Source organism: Gekko japonicus, unplaced genomic scaffold, assembly GCF_001447785.1.
Source record: "Gekko japonicus isolate JY-2015 unplaced genomic scaffold, Gekko_japonicus_V1.1 scaffold37, whole genome shotgun sequence".
NCBI lineage: Eukaryota > Metazoa > Chordata > Lepidosauria > Squamata > Gekkonidae > Gekko > Gekko japonicus.
Window position 1 is genome coordinate 1,152,984 of NW_015171503.1, and position 19,013 is coordinate 1,171,996.

General features: G+C 45.7%; 2 protein-coding genes across 3 annotated transcripts in view; one reads left to right on the forward strand and one right to left on the reverse strand.

The window, feature by feature from the left end:
• Positions 1-2,179, forward strand: part of MKL1 (megakaryoblastic leukemia (translocation) 1) — a 39,783-nt gene extending 37,604 nt beyond the window's left edge. The window contains exons 12-13 of the mRNA XM_015419215.1: positions 108-168; positions 1,232-2,179. Coding sequence (XP_015274701.1) covers positions 108-168; positions 1,232-1,743 — 573 coding nt within the window. The 3' untranslated portion in view covers positions 1,744-2,179. The remainder of the gene's footprint in view (positions 1-107; positions 169-1,231) is intronic.
• Positions 2,180-4,898: 2,719 nt separating this feature from the next.
• SGSM3 (small G protein signaling modulator 3) overlaps positions 4,899-19,013 on the reverse strand; it is a 65,545-nt gene continuing 51,430 nt past the window's right edge. The window contains exons 15-23 of one of the 2 annotated variants that reach the window (XM_015419217.1): positions 16,863-16,917; positions 16,554-16,603; positions 15,695-15,847; positions 15,384-15,454; positions 15,034-15,082; positions 14,622-14,707; positions 14,313-14,435; positions 6,205-6,265; positions 4,899-5,949 (exon numbers count right to left, since the gene is read on the reverse strand). In XM_015419217.1, coding sequence (XP_015274703.1) covers positions 5,866-5,949; positions 6,205-6,265; positions 14,313-14,435; positions 14,622-14,707; positions 15,034-15,082; positions 15,384-15,454; positions 15,695-15,847; positions 16,554-16,603; positions 16,863-16,917 — 732 coding nt within the window. In that variant the 3' untranslated portion in view covers positions 4,899-5,865. The remainder of the gene's footprint in view (positions 5,950-6,204; positions 6,266-14,312; positions 14,436-14,621; positions 14,708-15,033; positions 15,083-15,383; positions 15,455-15,694; positions 15,848-16,553; positions 16,604-16,862; positions 16,918-19,013) is intronic. The other variant, XM_015419216.1, reaches the window with a different exon arrangement.

Consider the following 19,013-nt stretch of genomic DNA (forward strand, 5'->3'; position numbering starts at 1 on the left):
GGGTGAATGAATGGTTTGACTGAAAGATTTGTGATCGTTAGGAGCTGGGAGTTGCAGTGTGCCCCTTGAGTGTCATGTCTAAACGAGCGTGTTCCCTTCTTTCTCAGGTTAATGGCTGTTCAAGTCAGCAGATGGATGACTTGTTTGACATTTTAATTGAGCATGGAGGTAAGAAGGGAAGGATTGTTTTATATCAGGTACCTCCTGGCCTACTCTCTTTGATGGTCTCTGTGGTTTGTACACATTGGCGTTGGCCATCTGGATGGATGCACTTAGAAGCCTCTGTACCAAGCAGCAGAGGTCTCTGCGTTCACTTGGTGTGGAAAGGGGCATCAGCACCACATATCGTCACACACGGAGCTGCCTTATACTGAACTAGAAATAATGCCCGTTGTGGAAATAAATACAACGGGATCTAGAAAGAGGCTCTGGGAGAGTGCTCTGGCTTTGGGCAAACAGTGTCAATTTCCTGTGGCGACCTCAGCAGGGTTTAATGACAGAATCCACTGTTTTCTCCAGAGGGACTGATCTCTGCTGCCTGAAGAGCATTTGTATGTTTGAGTTATCTGTAGCCCTCACCTGGAGAGTGGTAACCATTGTTACCCATTCTCCTCTCCCCTATGAGGTATGTTATGCAACTGAAAATTCCAACTGCCTTGCGGGAGGGGGGGGAGTTTGAGGTGTGGAATGGACTGAAGTCCAATCAGCTTCCATATGCAAAAGACCAGGTTGTCGCAGCAGTTGTGGTGTGGGTGGGACCCGGGCTTTGCCTTCTGATTGGTGGCGATATATGCTGAGGAGCAGTGCCATCAGCCATACACTAAGGGAGTGCATTTTAGAATTAGAACTTTGGCACCCACTATTCAATTATATATAAGGAGAGATTAGATCACTAGCCCATCAGAGTCAGTATTGTCTACTCAGACTGGCAGTGGCTCTCCCGGGGCTCAGGTGGAGGTCATTCACATCACCTACAGCCTGGTCCTCTTAGCTGTAGATGCCTTCTGCATACCAAGCAGATGCTCTGCCAATGAGCCACAGACCCTCTTAAGTGAAAGTGTCAGTCAGTCATCAAAGCAAGATGTCACCCTGCTGGTGAATTCTTTGGGTCTGGTTATAAGTGCACTGTTTACACTGCCCTGAAGATGGCCCGTGAGGGCTACCTGGGCTTTGCAGCATGTGGCAATATTGCCTGTATTGGTGGACTCAAGTGCATTTTTTCCCCTCACAGAGATTTCCGCTCAATTTAAGGAGCAGTCTTCCCCATCAAGGAAAGACACTGCTGTTTCTCCGGGATGCCCTTCTCCGTCCAACAGCCACCATTCCTCAGAGCTCTCCCTGCAGGTGTCCCTGGGCCACACCGGTCCTGTTAACCCTTCCTCGGCAGGCAGGCTGGAAGACTTCTTGGAGAGCAGCACTGGTCTCCCCTTGCTGACAGCTGGCCCCGATGGACCTGAGCCCCTGTCTCTGATTGACCTCTACAGTGAGATGCTCAGCAGTTCAGCTATCCTGGACCATCCGTCTTCACCTATGGACACATCAGAATTGCACTTTGCCCCTGAGCCCACTGGGGGACCAAGTTTAGACTTGGCTGAGGCTAATTTGGACAGCATGGATTGGTTGGAGCTGCCCGGAGGGCCAGTGATGAGCCTCACCCCCCTCAGTACTGCAACTCCTAGCCTCTTTTCCACAGACTTCCTCGATGGACATGATCTGCAGCTGCACTGGGATTCTTGCTTGTAGCTCTCTAAGCATGCAGACTGAAGGGAGCGGTACGGGTGGGTGTAGTATATGGGTGGGAGCTTAAGTGAAAGTGTCAGTCAATCTTAAGATCCCCAAATGTCAACCTGCTTTTGTGAAGTTAAGACAGTCAGGGGGAATCATCCGGTAACACCTTCTGAATGGTGGTTCCGCCTCTGGCAAGCTATGGCCGTTCTCAAGGCCTGTGGTGAGGTAAGGCATGGCCCCTTTTCCTCCAGTGCTCCCTAGTGTGGCCACCCCAGGTTGTCGAATGTATTAAGCACGGTGTACTGCTTCTCCTTTACAATACGGTGATGTGGCCAGGATGGGAACTTAGTTCAAGGCCAGGCATCCATAACAGGTTAGAAGAAATTACTTGAGAAGCCAGCGTTCCCCTTCTGGCCTTGAGTTTGCCTAGTTAGGAAGCATTTAAAAAAAGTCTGGCAAATGTTAACTTGATTATTTTATAAGGAAGGTTTCCTTAGGCTTAGAAGATGGGATGTGCTTCTGGGAGTTTTTCTGGGGCTGGGAAGGGAAGAGTACAGGACTGAGGAATCTGCTGCCCTTGGTTATCTGACTGGGCATCTGGTTCAAAGAGCCTTCTCCTACTAATGCCATAGTGTAGGTGCTTTTTTGCCCAAGTTCTGTGCCAGAGCCTAGGTGGCAGCCATTTTCCCTCGGCTTGCAGAGGGATTCCTGCCTGTGGTCATTGTCTCCCTGGCATGGCCCAACTACGAGCAGCCTGCCAAGATGGGCTGTCATCCAGCTGGCATCCGTTCACTCGTGTCCCAGGCAGTGGGTGGGCCTTCCTCACTGGACCATGAATCAGACCAGGCCAGCTGCATTGAGGAAAATGTCATTCACATTCTGCAGTAATCGCTCTACCCCCTCCTGTTCTTGGTAGCTCCACTTGTGAAGCCTAGTCAACTAGAACATGCAGTTGGAGTTCATGAATGTTTTGGCCTTTTTTGTGGCTTGACCTGTGGCAGCATAAACCATCTGTAGCAGCTCGGCTACACTTTGCAGTTCCTGGTGCTTTTGCTGTTCACTGAACTGCCCCCCCCTTGAGGTTTTCTGTGTATGAAAGCCGTGCTTCTGCTGCTCTAGAGGCTTGCGTCAGGGGATGTCTGTATATTCTATGCAGAGGCTGCTGTGGATGTATTTCTTCTTGGAGAGAAGTCAGCTGACAGTTGCTCTCAGAAGCATTAAAACACCCCCCCCCCAAAAAAAATAGGGCCTTGGCCAGAGCATGAATACCAACTTCCTATCAGAGGCAGGGGCCCTTTTGTGCTTGCTAAGGAGCGCTAGTGCTTGCTTTGAGCTGCATGACTGACTTCTGTCATTGCGCAGAGGAACGGAAATGTCCTGTAGCCATAGTCCTTGCTGCTGTGAATGGTTCCAAACCACAGTCTTGCCTCTTGGTATCTAGTTTCACTTCTAGCTGGTAAAATACCTGTATATAGCCCTGTAAAAATGCTTGTTTTGGAAAGCAAATGACGTAACCCACCTAATTAGAAAGTGTTACTTTCCTTGAGCTCCTTCTAGGTGATAAACTCTTCAGGAGCCAATCTTTCTAGCCTGTGGTTTGGTGGGAAAGAGGACTCGGGTCCTTGGGACTACCGTTTTTCGCCTTATTGCACATGTCACTCAAAGGAAATCGTACTCCCTATTTAGTCAGTTCCCCTCTCATTAAAAATATGTTGGTAATGCATCTTCAGGCACTGATGTCCCTCTCTGTGGCATAAGGGAGTAGATTGATCTCTCTAGTTTCACAGGAGTCCAGAAGCCCTTCCATATTTCTCTCATGCTGTAGAGACTATAACGTATCCTGTTCCCCTAATATAATGTAGGGACTTGGAAATGAGGTTGCAGTTAGTAGTGGCCAACTGCATGTAAAGTTTATTTCTTCCAGTAAAAATCCCTGTTTGAAAATCAGCGCAGAACAGTGGCTGAAGAGGCCCCGTGTTAATCTTTGTATTCTCTCCATGCCCTCTTTATCGCTCAGTCTGTGGCTAGCTGGGAAAGCTGGTTAGGCTTACGTGGACTATTCGTGGTATAGACAACCTTGCAAAGCAAGCCTTCCCATATAAATAGAACATCTTTGCTCCCACTAAGTAGTAAATGTATTTACACTTCTTAAATTCTCCTGGGCCAAGTGAGGGTCTCTTTGGTGGTGGCAGCAGCAGGTGGTGTTTGTGCAGAATGGTGCTATTTCAACAGCTACCTGGCTTTGAGAAGGTAAGCGTGTTTTTCTCTAGTGTAAAATGAATTATAGCAATAAGGCAAACTTTGATTGCAACACTATGTTAAACTTAGTGACAAAGAGTAACGGGGCCTGTTTGGAACACTGCTCAGCTATCATGGAACAGGAAAATTAAGATACTGGCAGTTTTTCTTCAGCATATGAAATTGGTAGCTCTGAGCTTAAAGAAAAGTTCCCTACATTCTCCTGTTGTACCCACAGCTGAATCACCACCCTAAGGATCTGCCTGTAGTTTGAATGTACTTGCTCTTCTGCTGATAACCACTCCTTGTATTTGATTTAGCACGCACACTTTTCTTCCACTATGCATCGATGAATGGGTTATCAGCATAGGCAAGCAGGCTTGGGCAGTGCTGTAGTATTGGGCCTAGAATAAACACGCAACTGGAAAAGGGCATGGAAGGAGCAGTTACTGGGAAAAGAGTGGACAAATCAAATTATTTTTTCAGTTACAGATATTTGAAAAAAAATCCATTTTATTAAAAAAATTGTGTTCTAGTATGTTTGTATATCTGATCTTTGATTGCAGCACTACAGATAACTATGCTCTGGTGAAAATACAGACCCTGCGCCTTGGACCTATGTAACGAACATGGCGGCATATGAGGAAAAGCTGTCCTCCACTGCCATGTGTTTCCTTTTGAAGAGAAAGCCTCATTGGTCAGAGGGATGCGACTGCACATCCTGAATTGCTAACGGGTCATTGACAGGGTTTCCTTCCTCTCCTACTTCCTTTATCAGATATCCACCGCCACCCTTAAGAACAACCACACTCCTAAAGTGTGTGCAGCTAACAGAGGACTGGTTCTTATTATCACAAAAGTGTTAATGCTGGCAAGAACAGTAAGGCTTTTGAAAGATCAATCCCATTTCCTCTCCTCCAGTGAAGACACAGTCACAAGATGTGCAATTTATTTATAAACCAAACTATCACATCCTTTCATTTCACGAGTTGATTGTGCTCCTCCACCAAGTGCATCCGTTATCACGAGTACTCTGACGGTGCTCCCCCCCACCCACCCCGGCGCGCGGGGTGTGTGCAGACTCTGCTGCTGTCCCCGGCGATGCCAGAGGGTGCTGTTATCGTCCCTGAGCCAGCTCAGTCTTGCCTTTACATCCTGAACTAAAATGTCAAAATATACAGAGATTTCTGGATATAATTTACATCTTTTTGGTTACTTAAAAAAAATCTGCTCTAAACCAAAATAACATCAAACAGATTCTGCCCAGCTATGACCCGAAGTTAAAGGATGGATTACTATTATGGTTGCTGCCACTACCATAACTACCTGCTTCCCTTCACAAGAGCCGAGGGATTTATCATCCAGTCATTTTAGGCACTTAGTGGCAGAACCATACCCCTTCATGCACTGCAGTGCCTGTAAAGTAGTCTGACATCAGGTTGTCTCCCTTGTCAAGGCTGTGTGTGTGTGGGGGTGCATCGTACAGCACAGTGTGTGTAAAAGGGGCCTCCAATAGATGAGCCTGCTTAATATCAGACTCACCTCTCAGACAGAGAAACTCAGCAGCTATTCACTCTTCTCTCCTCCTCCCCTTTCTGCACATACTTTTCAGATCTCCTGCAAAGGGAGAAGGGCTCGCTCCCCTCATGTGCTGGGCTCAAGGGAGACTCATGACTGCTTTTGAGAAGCTCTGCACAATCGGATTAATAACACCAAGGAAACAGTGGAGACGATCGCCATCACCTTCAGTGTGCTCTGGAAGCAGCTCAGAGCAGAGATCCTTTCCCTTGGTGGAGACGGGCAGGGCTATACAGTGCATGAAGGGGCAACAATCTGGTTGAGGAGGATCATATGCTGGGCGTTTGAAGCCACCTAAGCCGTCCAAACTGAATCAATGAGTCACCCGTCTATGTCCCAGCTAAACAGGTGGTGCTTCACAAGCATGTCTCGAACACCTTCCTTCAGTGGTTTCTTTTCCTTCTCCTACAGAAAGGAAATAAAGATAAAGTATGCAGGGAAAGTTATTGAGCACTTTTAGAAATTGATGCTGAAGTATACACTTTCTGGTGCAGGTGCCATACCCCCCCCCCCCCCCCCCCCCGGCCACCATAAAGCACATACAAAAAAAGAGACAGGAGGCAGCATCCTAGGGTCACTATAAGCACTGGTGGTGGAAGTGCTGTCTGCCACCTGGCAAGGGAGTGGCTCAGCCACATTGTTGTAGGATCACTCGCTTACCTCTCTCTTGATAGGGAGCTCCCAATCCTGTGAGAGGCTGAACGCAAACTTACTGAGGACTCTGCAATGGAATACACTGCCAGTTAGGGTTTAAATGAAGATGACGCATACACCAGCAGTCAAAGCAGTTCAGCCAAAATACCAACATTAATGGGTCTGACGTATTCAGTCATATTTAGGCGTATTTACTTTATTCTGTTACTACTCTGGAAATGCTGCACTTTGTATACAAACTACATTTTTCAGCTCATGCTTGTCTCGTTCCGCTGCTGTAAATCAAATCTTCAAGGAATGTGGACTTCATTAAACTCACTCGTCCTTTTTTGCTTTTTTTGGAGTTCCCCGGTCCGTGCGACCTTGCGGGGACTCATCCAAACTCTTGGAGGGAGCTTGGGTAGCAAGAGACTTTTTCGGCCACCCCACGGACGGCGGTTTGCGGCGGTGAGAGCAAATTGTCTCGATGCAGAAGCAGGAAATGGAGCAGAACATGGCTGTCATGTTCTGCATTAGTTGTGACCACCCGTTTTAAAATCTTTTTTTTTCTTCTCAATTCAACAGCAACAGTATCGTGAGTACACATATATCTGGCTATAAATAGTGAAGACCCCCAAAATGCCCCCCTACAGTTATCTCCAATTTGGAAAGTAAAAACGGCTAAGAAAAGAGAAGAGGTAAAGATTAGAAAATGGTGGTAGAAGGAGAAACTAAGGGACTTGCAACAGAGGAAACCAAATGGGACTTAGAAAATACAGAGATTGGTTCTTTAACAGTGGAACAATTAAAAAAATTCCTTTTTGATGAGGTACAACGAGCTGTGAAGGAAGCGTTTAAAAAAGTGTTGGAAGCCCGCGGAATAAAGATTTGGAAGCAGAAAATGAGGAACTGCTGCAGCCTCAGCAGAATTTGGAGAGCCCAGAAAAAGAGCAGGACTGTGGGCATGAAACAGAGACTCAGGATACGTGTCCACTATTTAGAAAACCGATTGTTTACAGCTGCATTAGTGGAGTAAAGAGCCCTGTAAAGCATAAACGATTGAGGATTGGGACCAGGAGAAAATCCCGAAAGTATGCACATGGAAAATGGAGTAAGACAGCCAAAGGGAGAGCAAGGTGTTTGTCAAGGGAAAATATCAGAGACAATAGAAAACTGAAGAAGAAAGAAACTGAACTGAAATGGCATATGGTGGAAGCCAAACACTATGAATTTAAAGAGATCAGACATTTGATTGTAATTGTTAACAAAAAGGTGCTTCAGGAAATAAAGCAAAAAAATGGACATGGTGTAGTGGTCGGTAAAACAACTGATTTTGTTTGAAGAAAATTGGATAATATCTGCATGTGATAAGTAATTTGTGACTGACTAGTAGATAAATTGGTGGAAAACAAAAAGGTACTTTTAAGTGGTAGAGAAATTTCACTTATTGATAGTATAAAATAATATTTTCTTCCCAAACCTACATAAAGTGGAAAGTAAAATTCCAGAGAGCTATGTCTTGAAAAGCTTTATTGCATCTTAGTTTGTATTTCTTTTCTTAGTGTCATACAAAGGGTTTTCTTTTAATTACTGCTCATATTGGGTATTAATGTTTGTAGTACCAATTATTGGTGATAAAATGTGAGTAAATTGTTAGTTAAGATACAACAGGATTAAATTAAGAGAGATTTGAAGAGATTTAAGATGCAGAAAAATAGGGAAATATAAAAATGTCTGTCTTGGAAAGAGATGAAACATTCTTGTTGGGAAAGGATACCTTAAGACTTAACTAATAGCTACATGATTAATAGTGGCACTATTGTTGTAAAGAAGGAAAAAGGATAGCAAGAGAGGAAGGTGTAAAGGAAGCACCTTGCCAGAGGCAGAGGAGGAAGCACCTTGCCAGAGGCAGAGGAGACCAGCTGAGCTCTGAGCAGGAGCAGGAGAGAGAGCTGTGAGAGAGGTGAGTGGGTTTCTTTTACTTGCTTTCAGCTGAGAGAATTCAGCTAAGGATATTTTGTGGGAAAACTGTGTTTAGCAGTGTGTGGAAGCACTTAGAGTTCTTGCAGAGTCCTGGCTGATTGAGTGTGGGAGAGGAACGGGCACTGTTTGACTGGGATTGCCTGTAATTGAGAGGAAGTGGAAGGGGCATTGTTTTGCCTGTGATTGAGTGCCTGGGTGAATTTGAATTTGAATAGCTGCTGCCTGACCTCTGCTGGGGGAGGCCTCTATTTAAGGAAACACCTTGGCAGAGGCACGAGCCTCTGGCACGAGCCGAAGGGTGAGCTAAAGGGCTCTTTGCCTGTGGCTCTTAGCCTAGGGACTCTTAGACTAGGGGCGCTGTAAGAAGCCCAAAAAGAGCCAGAAAGACAAGGCCCTAGGCTCTTTGTCTTTCCCGTAAAATAATTTGACTTGATAACAAAACCCACATAAATACCAAGGGTTTAAAAGGGGGATTATATTTATTTATTTTAAAAGAATTATGAAGCCAGAATGCCAGCAGGGGGTTGGGGGCTATCCAGTGTTTTGCACGGAGTGTCACATGTATGACTATCTGCCCACTGGGCAGAAGTCTTGGGTGTGTCCTCGGTGCAAGGAGCTCCTGGTTCTCAGGGAACGTGTGTGCTCCCTTGAGGCCAAGGTGGCTGACCTGGAGAAGCAGAGACAGTCAGCTAGGCACACAGAAAAGACTCTCGGGGACTTGTTAGCTTCGTCCCACTCTGGATCTGGCAGCCCCGCTGCTGTCAGGGAGCATGAGGGTCTAGGGGAAACAGGGCACCATGCTGAGGATAAGGGGAATGTGCCCTCAGAAGGGACCTCTTCCCCAGCTGGTGAGCGGCTCTCCTTTTGCACCAAGGAACCATCCCTGAGCAGGGTGGGAGGGGGGCTCTTGGTAGTGGGTGATTCGATCCTTAGGCAGGTAGACAGCTGGGTGGCGAACCCGCGTACTGACCGTATGGTGACTTGCCTGCCTGGTGCGAAGGTAGCGGACATTACGCGTGTTTTAGATAGGCTGGTAGATAGTGCTGGGGAGGAGCCAGTGGTCGTGGTGCATGTCGGCACCAACGATGTGGGGAAATGCAGTCGTGAGGTCCTGGAGGAGAAATTTAGGCTGCTGGGCAGGAAACTTAGGTCCAGGACCTCCAAGGTAGCCTTCTCAGAAGTGTTACCTGTTCCACGCGCAGGGCCGGAGAGACAGGCAGAGATCAGGAGTCTCAATGCGTGGATGAGACGATGGTGTAGGGGGGAAGGGTTCAGGTTTGTTAGGCACTGGGATACTTTTTGGAACAAGAGGGAGCTGTACAGGCGAGACGGTCTCCACTTGTCCCGAGAAGGAACCAGGCTGCTGGCACTTAAAATCAAAAAGGTGGCAGAGCAGCTTTTAAACTGAATATTGGGGGAAAGCCGACAGGAGATGAAAAGTCTCTGGTTCGGGTTGGCTCATCTGAGAGAGGTGAGGGGGTACCGGTTGCTTTTCTACAGGGAGGTGGATTGAAATTGTCCACAGAGGCCATGGCTGGTGACATGGACTGCCGGACAACGACTCGAGATAGCAAGAGGAAGGATGCAGGCTTAACTTGTAAGGGAAATTACAGCTGTTTCTATACAAATGCTAGAAGTGTCCGAGGTAAAATCGGGGAGTTGGAGTGCTTGGTGTCGGAGGGAAAAATAGACATTGTGGGTATTTCTGAAACTTGGTGGGATGAGGAAAATCAGTGGGACACAGTGATTCCCGGTTATATATTATATCGGAAGGATAGGGGGGGAAGGGTTGGAGGTGGGGTAGCTCTGTATGTCAGAGAGGGTATAAAGTCTAGAAAGATTGAGAGGCTAAGTGAATTGGATTCGCTTCTGGAAGTTCTATGGGTTGAAATAGGGGGGCCAAAAGGAAACTTAACACTGGGAGTTTGTTATCGCCCACCAGATCAAAAGATAGAGGAGGATTATAAAATGATGAATGCCTTAAAGATAGCAACTAGACAAAAACACTGTGTAATAATAGGTGATTTTAACTACCCACACATTGATTGGGTCAATATGTGTTCTAGTCGGGAAAAAGAGATTGAGTTTCTAGACACTCTAAATGACTGTGCTATGGAGCAGATGGTCACGGAACCTACCAGGGGAGAGGCGATCCTTGATTTGGTCCTAAGTAACACTCAAGACCTGGTGAGAGATGTAAAAGTGATTGCACCGCTTGGAAACAGTGATCATAATGTTGTTGAGTTCATCATTTGTACAAATAGAGAATTGGCCAAAAAGACTCACACAACCATTTTTAACTTTAAAAGGGGTAATTTCTCTGATATGAGGGGACACGTGGGGAGGAAACTGAAAGGAAAAGTAGAAAGGGTCAAAACAATTGGGGAAGCTTGGGATCTATTTAAAACTACGATCCTAGAAGCTCAAAAAATATATATTCCGCAGGTTAGGAAAGGCACAAACAGGTATAGGAAAAAGCCTGCATGGTTAACAAACAGAGTAATGGAGGCTGTAAAAAGTAAAAAGAATTCCTTTAAGCAGTGGAAAGCTAGTCACAGTGAGGCTGATAAAACGGAACACAGGCTATGGCAAATAAAATGCAAGTCTGAGGTCAGGCAGGCAAAAAGGGAATATGAGGAGCATATAGCAAAAAACGTAAAAACCAACAATAAAACTTTCTTCAAATACATTAGAAACAGGAAACCAGCCAGGGAGGCAGTGGGGCCCTTGGACGACCAAGGGGTAAAAGGAGTATTGAAGGATGATAGGGAAATGGCTGAGAAGCTAAATGCATTTTTTGCCTCCGTCTTCACTGTGGAAGATGAGAAGTGCTTGCCCACTCCAGAACCACTGATTTCAGGAGGGGTGTTGGAAGACCTGAGTCAGATTGAGGTGATGAGAGAGGAGGTCCTAAAACTGATAGACAACTTAAAAACTGAAAAATCACCAGGCCCAGATGGCATACATCCGAGAGTTCTGAAAGAACTCAAATGTGAACTTGTAGATCTCCTGACAAAGATATGTAATCTTTCCTTAAAATCTGCCTCCATTCCTGAGGATTGGAAGGTAGCTAATGTCACTCCCATCTTTAAAAAGGGTTCCAGAGGAGATCCGGGAAATTACAGGCCAGTCAGTCTGACGTCGATACCGGGTAAATTGGTGGAAACCATTATTAAGGAAAGAATTAGTAGGCACATAGATGAACAAAACCTATTGAGGCAGACTCAGCACGGTTTCTGTAAGGGAAGATCTTGTCTCACTAACCTGTTAGTGTTCTTTGAGGGGGTGAACAAACATGTGGACAAGGGGGATCCAATAGATATTATTTACCTTGACTTCCAGAAAGCTTTTGATAAAGTTCCTCATCAAAGGCTCCTAAGTAAGCTCAAAAATCATGGGATAGAAGGACAAGTCCTTTTATGGATCAAAAACTGGCTAGTTCATAGAAAACAGAGAGTGAGTGTAGGTGGGCAATTTTCTCAGTGGAGGGTGGTAAGCAGTGGGGTACCGCAGGGATCAGTACTTGGTCCACTGCTTTTTAACTTGTTCATTAATGATTTGGAGATGGGAGTAAGCAGTGAAGTGGCTAAATTTGCGGATGATACAAAGTTGTTCGGGGTGGTGAAAACCAGTGAGGATTGTGAGGCACTCCAAGGGGATCTGTCAAGGATGGGCGAGTGGGCGTCAACATGGCAAATGGGGTTCAATGTGGCCAAGTGCAAGGTGATGCACATTGGAGCCAAAAATCCTAAATATAAATACACATTGATGGGGTCTGAACTGGCAGAGACTGATCAAGAGAGAGATCTTGGAGTTGTAGTAGATAACTCACTGAAAATGTCGAGACAGTGTGTGACTGCAATAAAGAAGGCCAATGCTATGCTGGGGATTATTAGGAAGGGTATTGTAAACAGATCAGCCAATATCATAATGCCGCTATATAAATCAATGGTGCGACCTCATTTGGAATACTGTGTGCAGTTCTGGGCACCACACCTTAAAAAGGATATTATAGCTTTGGAAAAAGTGCAGAAAAGGGCAACTCGAATGATAAAAGGGTTGGAACACTTTCCCTATGAGGAAAGGTTAAAGCGCTTAGGGCTCTTTAGCTTGGAGAAAAGACGACTGAGGGGTGACATGATCGAGGTTTATAAGATTATGCATGGGAAAGAGCAGGTAGAGAAAGAGGTACTTTTCTCCCTTTCTCACAATACAAGAACTCGTGGGCACTCCATGAAACTGCAGAGCGGTCGGGTTAGAACGGATAAAAGGAAGTATTTCTTCACCCAAAGAGTGATTAACACATGGAATTCACTGCCACAGGAAGTGGTGGCGGCTACAAGCATGGACAGCTTCAAAAGGGAATTAGATAAGCATATGGAGCAGAGGTCCATCAGTGGCTATTAGCCACAAGGTATAGCTAGGGGCTCTGGGGCAAGTGATGCTCTGTCTTCTTGGTCCTTGGGGGAAATATAAAAATGTCTGTCTTGGAAAGAGATGAAACATTCTTGTTGGGAAAGCATATCTTAAGACTTCACTAATAGCGAAATGATTAATAGTGGCACTATTGTTGTAAAGAAGGAAAAAGGATAGCGAGAGAGGAAGGTGTAAAGATAGCCTATCTATAAGAGAAAATATGTTACGTGAAAATGGTAATTTGATGAGATGTATGGGTATGTGACATGGCAGAAATGAGAGGATAAAAAAATAGGAATGTTAGGTGGAAAAGTTAAGTTGTTGATAGTGTATGGTTATGTGAGAGGACAATTACAAGTAAAAGGTGGACAAAGTGAGGAAAGGGTTCATCTATAGAGAACTATAGAAGGTTTAAGAATGGGCCAATCAGTTACTGAAAGATTTATGAAAAATCTATACAAGGCCTGAATTATGACTTGGGCTGTTATCTAAGTGAGGATTTATTGCTGATAGTATGGGTTCAGAGGGTTAGGTGGAAAAGGAACTAACAATTAATCAAACCTTTAATTAGGTTTTTTAATATATATATATAATTATTTATGTGATGTGAATACTTATTTGCTGATAATTTGGAGATGCTTAAAGGAAAGAGATAGGGAAAAATTTGGAAAAATGGTTTGCTAATAGAAAACGATATCTTGGTCTATTGGAAATAAAGGATGAAAGTATTAACCTGAGCTAATATTATCAGGGGTAAATTAAGTTATATCAACTAGCAGAAATATATGAGGAATTATTTTATTATTTTAAAAAATTGTGTTGCTGTAATGTACATGCTTTAGTTCTTTCCTTTTTGTTTCCGTTTTGTTTGGAAAATGAATAAAAAGATTATTAAAAAAAACAGCCGTGGAGAGGAGAGAAGCAAAGAAGAGACTGCAGATTGATAGCAGGGAGGCCTGAGAGGGAGTTTGTGCCTGCTAAGCAGTGGCCACGGAGGAAGGGACGAGGCATTCTGCACCACCCTTAGCACTTCTGCCTGTACATTTGCAAGCTCTTCTCTGCAGCAACATTTTTTCTTTTTTAAATTCCCAGCATCTTCTTTGCCTGACGTTTGGGAGTGCCAAATGCCACAGACCACCAAAATACAACTGGCAGTGCCTCAAGAATACTGTGGGGGTATAGGCAGCACCTCCTCCTATGCTCTATCCAGCCGTAAGAAATCTCCTGTTTACCCAATGGAAGTGAACGCCTCCTGGCCTACAAGTGTTAAGGAAGCAACCCTTTTCTGAATTTAGCAAATTATACAAGATGCGCTAATAGGGCAAACGGGGGTGGGTGGGAAACATCTCACTAGCTTTCAGATGAGAGATGGAATGAGGCACTGGAATGGCAACTGATACAACTCCATGTCTGAAAGAGACATAGGAGAAACTGCTGCCCAGGCAGGGAAAAGAGTAGAGAAACAGACAGTGTCAGAACCCCTGATCAGGCCCTGCACAAGCCAACTATGCTGTAGCTTCTTTTCTTTTCAGCTTTCCAGCCTCTTCTGATGCAAGGAACCGTGAAGAGAAAAATCTTTACATTATCCCTCCGCATTTATAGCAATCTCCTCTGTCAGGAAGCTAAAAATTGGAATAGGTTTTGATATATTCCTTCTACCACAGGCATGTTCCAGAAGAGGGGCTGTGGAGAGTGCAGAGCAAGGGAGGAGGAGGAGGAAAGAGGCTCAAACCCACCTGAGCTCACACTTGATCTGTACCCAGCCAGGGCTGCGCAGGAATGACCAGGGATGGAACCACTTTTCCACCGTCTGCAGGCTGGAGCACAACACCTCCAGCCACAGGTGCAGCACCTGCTCACTGCAACACAAGCCACCGGGAGAGTTACCAGCACCACAGAATCTCAAAACCAAAAGCTGCACGCACACACCACAGCCAAGTGTGCAAAGTAACAGCCTTCTGATCATGCACAATCGGCGCCTCTTCCCCACTCTCATTTTCTACTCTGTGCCAACAAAAGTAGCATCTAAAGAAACTGAGCCTTACTTGAGTCCAATGCAGATGAGAGAACGAAGCTTCACGTCCATCTGAGCGTGTGCTGCATCATGCGACATATTCACTGATTGCACGGCCTGCCAGGGGAAAAAGGGAATTGTTTGGATTCTAATCTGGTAGCCTCATATCCTCGCAGTGTCAACCTTGGTCATGTAATTTACTGCAACCAGGAAAGCTTACAACAGTGACATCACCACCATGTTTCACACACAGCACTTGGTCTCTAGAAGCAGTGCAAAAAAGGACAAGGCTTGCATCTCTCTACAGTGCCATCTGCTGGAAATGGCTGGCACTGTCAGTTCCGTGGGCTTAAGGACAGACTGAACACAAAGATACTGTCTTCAGAGAAAGCCTTCTTGAGAACTTATACTACCTGATGTCATCCATGGGCCAAAATACTCACTCGATAAAGCAGCTCTTCTGGAGTTAGAACTTTTCCATCTTCATCCAGCCTAAAACAGTAAAGCAACAGATCTAGCATATACCACAAATGGCATCTTTCCCTGCCCAATATCAAGCTTTATGATGATTCTCAGTAGACAATGGACATTTCACCAGAGATGGACACGACAGCTCTAAGCAGGGCAGCCTCCTCCAATGAGGAGCTGCTGTAGCTATCACTGGCTATCCCCCCACCCCCATTTTGTGGTTACTTTAACAAGGAAATGTGAAAGACAAGGAGAGCTTTGTAACAGAGCAGTACTTGACAAACAGAAAACAGCTAACTTGTTTGATTGAAGAGAAAACCTTTACCTGTATGTTTTACAGAGCACAAGACGAGAATACACAGAGTCAAAGTCTCGTTCTACTTCACGCCCAGCAGCCTAGAGAAGAAGACAAGCACAAACTGATCTCAGGGTTGCTGGTACTTCCATGGCTCTTCCTGGTAACTGATATCCCAGGAAGGTTTTTTCCCACCAGTACAGTCTGTTTCTGAGAAATAAAATGCCTCTTTGCATCACCATCCTTTCTCGGATTCTATGTGCCTGGGACTGCAAAGACAGAGTCAGATTGTGATTCATGTATTCGCCAGACTATTTCCAAGACAGCAGGTGCCCTCTTACCTCTTCGATGAAAAGCCAGGGGTGGCAGGGCCCCCCCAGCAGAGATGGCCTCTTCAGGCCATGTTCAAATATGGCCTTGAGGGCTGGACAGAGTGTCCCCCGAACCAAATCTGTCACACCCTCAGTGACAGAGTCATCTCCAGCAATAGAATACTGGAAAACAAAATTGCAGACTGCTGTTAATACTCCAGAGAGGACACAATCCCCAGAATGGAAGGCAAGATGAACAAATCTTGGCCATGCAATCTGCAGATGCTGGTCTACATGCCTATGTCTTTGCTTCATGCCTGGATGCCCATGCTCACCACTGGTCACCTGACTAGCAAGTGTGTGGGTGGAGCTTTTCAAAACTTATTTTTTGCTCACTGCTTCATTCCCACACACTCAGCAAGTGGATGATGATAAATCTTCTGTTTCTCAGAAATCTATTAAATTCTGCCTTTTCTCCATCTTGTGCAAACTTGGATTTGTCACTTACTTCTGTGTTCTCTGCTTCTCCTGTTGTGGGTGGGAATGCACATATTGCCTACTTCCCAGATCCATTAAAGCAAAGAATATGCTGAGCTTCCAGAGAGTGAGGCTGTATTGAAGGCTTTCGTTTTTAGGAGGAGTCACAGTTTGTCCTTGGGCTACTTATAGGTCTGAACTCATCCTGCACAGGATTCCTAGACACCCCTCCATTTATTCATCTTTTATACATGTATGCAGTCCCTGTTGCATGGCATCAGCCCCACCAGCAAGTCCGTTGTAAAAAACCAACCCAGGGGCACGAAAAGCAGTAAAGGGTGGTGGTATAATCCGACTCTGGCACAGGATATGAATGCATGAGGGGGAATCTTCAAGAGCCAGGAAGGTTTACCTCTTTGCTCCGTTCATCTAGGACCTCCACAAACTTTGCAGGAAACCAGCCTAAAAAAGAATAGGAAGGAGGAAAACCACTTATAATGAAGCACCTGCTCATTACTAAAAGCCAGTCCACAGAAAAATTCTGGCAGCAGCCTCTGAATCAAAAGAGCAAGCAATATTTAAGGAACGGGCTCCAACGGCAGCCTGTGCAACAAGAACAGGCTCTCTTAGTAGAGAGAAGAGACTTGGGGAAAATGCCACATGGCCTGTGGAGCCACCGTTCACACCATTCCACCCTTGTACTAGATGTGTTTACACTTACCTCTCAGGCCGTTCAGCTCTCCCACCCAACAGTGCTCATCCTTCTGGGAAATTATCTGTAGAATTTGAAAGGAGAAACAGTGACTTGGCCACAGATCACAAACAGTGAAACGCAGGAGCAAATAAGGAAAAAGCTTTCTCCAAAGTGACACCTGACTATTTTTCATCTTGCTTGCTGACATACACGGCGCCTAATCATAATGACATGTGTGTGTTCCGGTTTCTGGCGACACGCTGGCGGACGCATCTCCTGGACCTCCCGGGGAAGTGATCTGCACACCAGCGGAAAGGGTGGGGGCAACGGGTCGCTACCCCCCTCTTGGCAAAAAGCTCCTAGCCATGGGACTTTTGAGGGGTGGCCTCTTCACCAGCACGATGCTGGGGAATTGAGGCGCTCCTCCGTCCCGACGGTCCTGCCGCTGAGTGTCCGTATGGAACTAGAGCCGCTGACCGGAACAAGTGTTGGAGATCGAGCGTTTTGAATGTATGCCGAGCAAGGTCGTATGACCAACAATGAACTGTGAGTCGGTTAAAGCAAAACAAGAATTTTAAAAGAAAGCTACCCCCTGGGAACGGCGAAAAAAGCGAGCGGGGAGGTGCCCCTCCCATACGCATGAACAAAACAACGAAATACTAAGGGGGAAGCGGAAGAAAAAGCGGTGAAATCTGTTTTGAGAGACTTACCAGAGCGTGGGTAAGCTTATGGGCATATTTCAGAGACTTTAGCAAGTTTTCATAAAAGTAAACGATCCATAAAGATGGCGGGGAAGAGGGCAGAGAAAGACAAACCAGCAAAAGTGAAACCAGCTGGGATTGTGAGCCCTCGACTGGAAGAGACCACTGAGCTTTCCAAAATGTTGGCAGAGTCCTTGCGCCCTCTGCTGGACCAGATGACTAATATCGAGCAACAGCTGATGAATCTAAACCAGAATCTGGCAATTCAGCAGCTCCAACTGACTGAGACTTTAAAAATAACGGAGCAAACTGTTGAGAAGGTGAAGGAAATGGACACCAATGCCAAAAAGGTCAAGAAAAAGGTGCAAAAGCTGGAAAAGAAACAAGCCTCGGAAGAATCACAACTTTTACAGCTGCAAATGGAGAAAGCAGATTTGGTTCTACGGTTCCAAGGGGTCCCAGAATTAAAAGGTGAGAATCTAAAGCAACTTCTGAGTGAAGCATTAGCCCCAGTTACAGATTTGAAAGCGGAGTATCTTGCAAGCGAAATGGATGTGGTCTATAGGTCCTATTCCGTGTACATCAAAAAGAATTATCTGCCTGGGGAAGAAAAAGAATAATCTGCCTGGGGAAATAGTGGCTAGATTCTCAAAGTGACATGTGAGGGATTCTATCCTGAAAGCAACAACAGGAACACCGTTGAAAATCGGAGACAACACCATCAGGATTTTAAAAGACATTCCATTTGAAACAAGGCAAAAGAGAAAGAAATATAAAGATTTAATCCTTTTTCTCCAAACAAATAGCATTGTGTATAGATGGTTAATTCCAGAACGCGTCATTTTCAAACTACATGATAAAAAAAGAAAAGATTGGCTCTGTTTCCAAAGCACGTGAGTTCCTGAGAGTGCAGCTGGGAGAGCCAACTGAGCCAGCCGAGGTCGAGAAGGAAGAAGATGTCAGCAAATCCAATGGCGAACTGGACTCGGTGTCTTCCGACGAGGACTCTCTTTCTGGTAAGGGGGCGGCTGCCCCTAAGCGTACATATAAATTGAGGATTAGAAAAGATAAGACAAAATGAAGGCTGAAGGACTCTGAATTGTGCCTTTAAACTTTAGTTTTATGGTGGGATGCTCTGGGGGCTCTCTTAAATGGTTAAAAAACGGTGGTTGCTTACCTGTAACCGTTGTTCATTGAAAGTGGCTTCTGTGCGGGCACACATGGGACTGCAGTAGGCAGGCCGACCACCGGGAGGAGCTAGCGAGCTTCTTTTTAGAATTTTCAACCCGAGAGGGCTAGGCTCCAACGAGGAGGCGGTTTCCCGCCCAAAACACCACCTGACCTGGGCGGAGCCAGCCCTCTCCCCTCAGTTCTCCTCTGCCGCTTATTGTCGCGGAAGACTCCCACAGTGGGGAAGGAGGGAGGGATGTGTGCCCGCACAGAAGCCACTTTCAATGAACAACGGTTACAGGTAAGC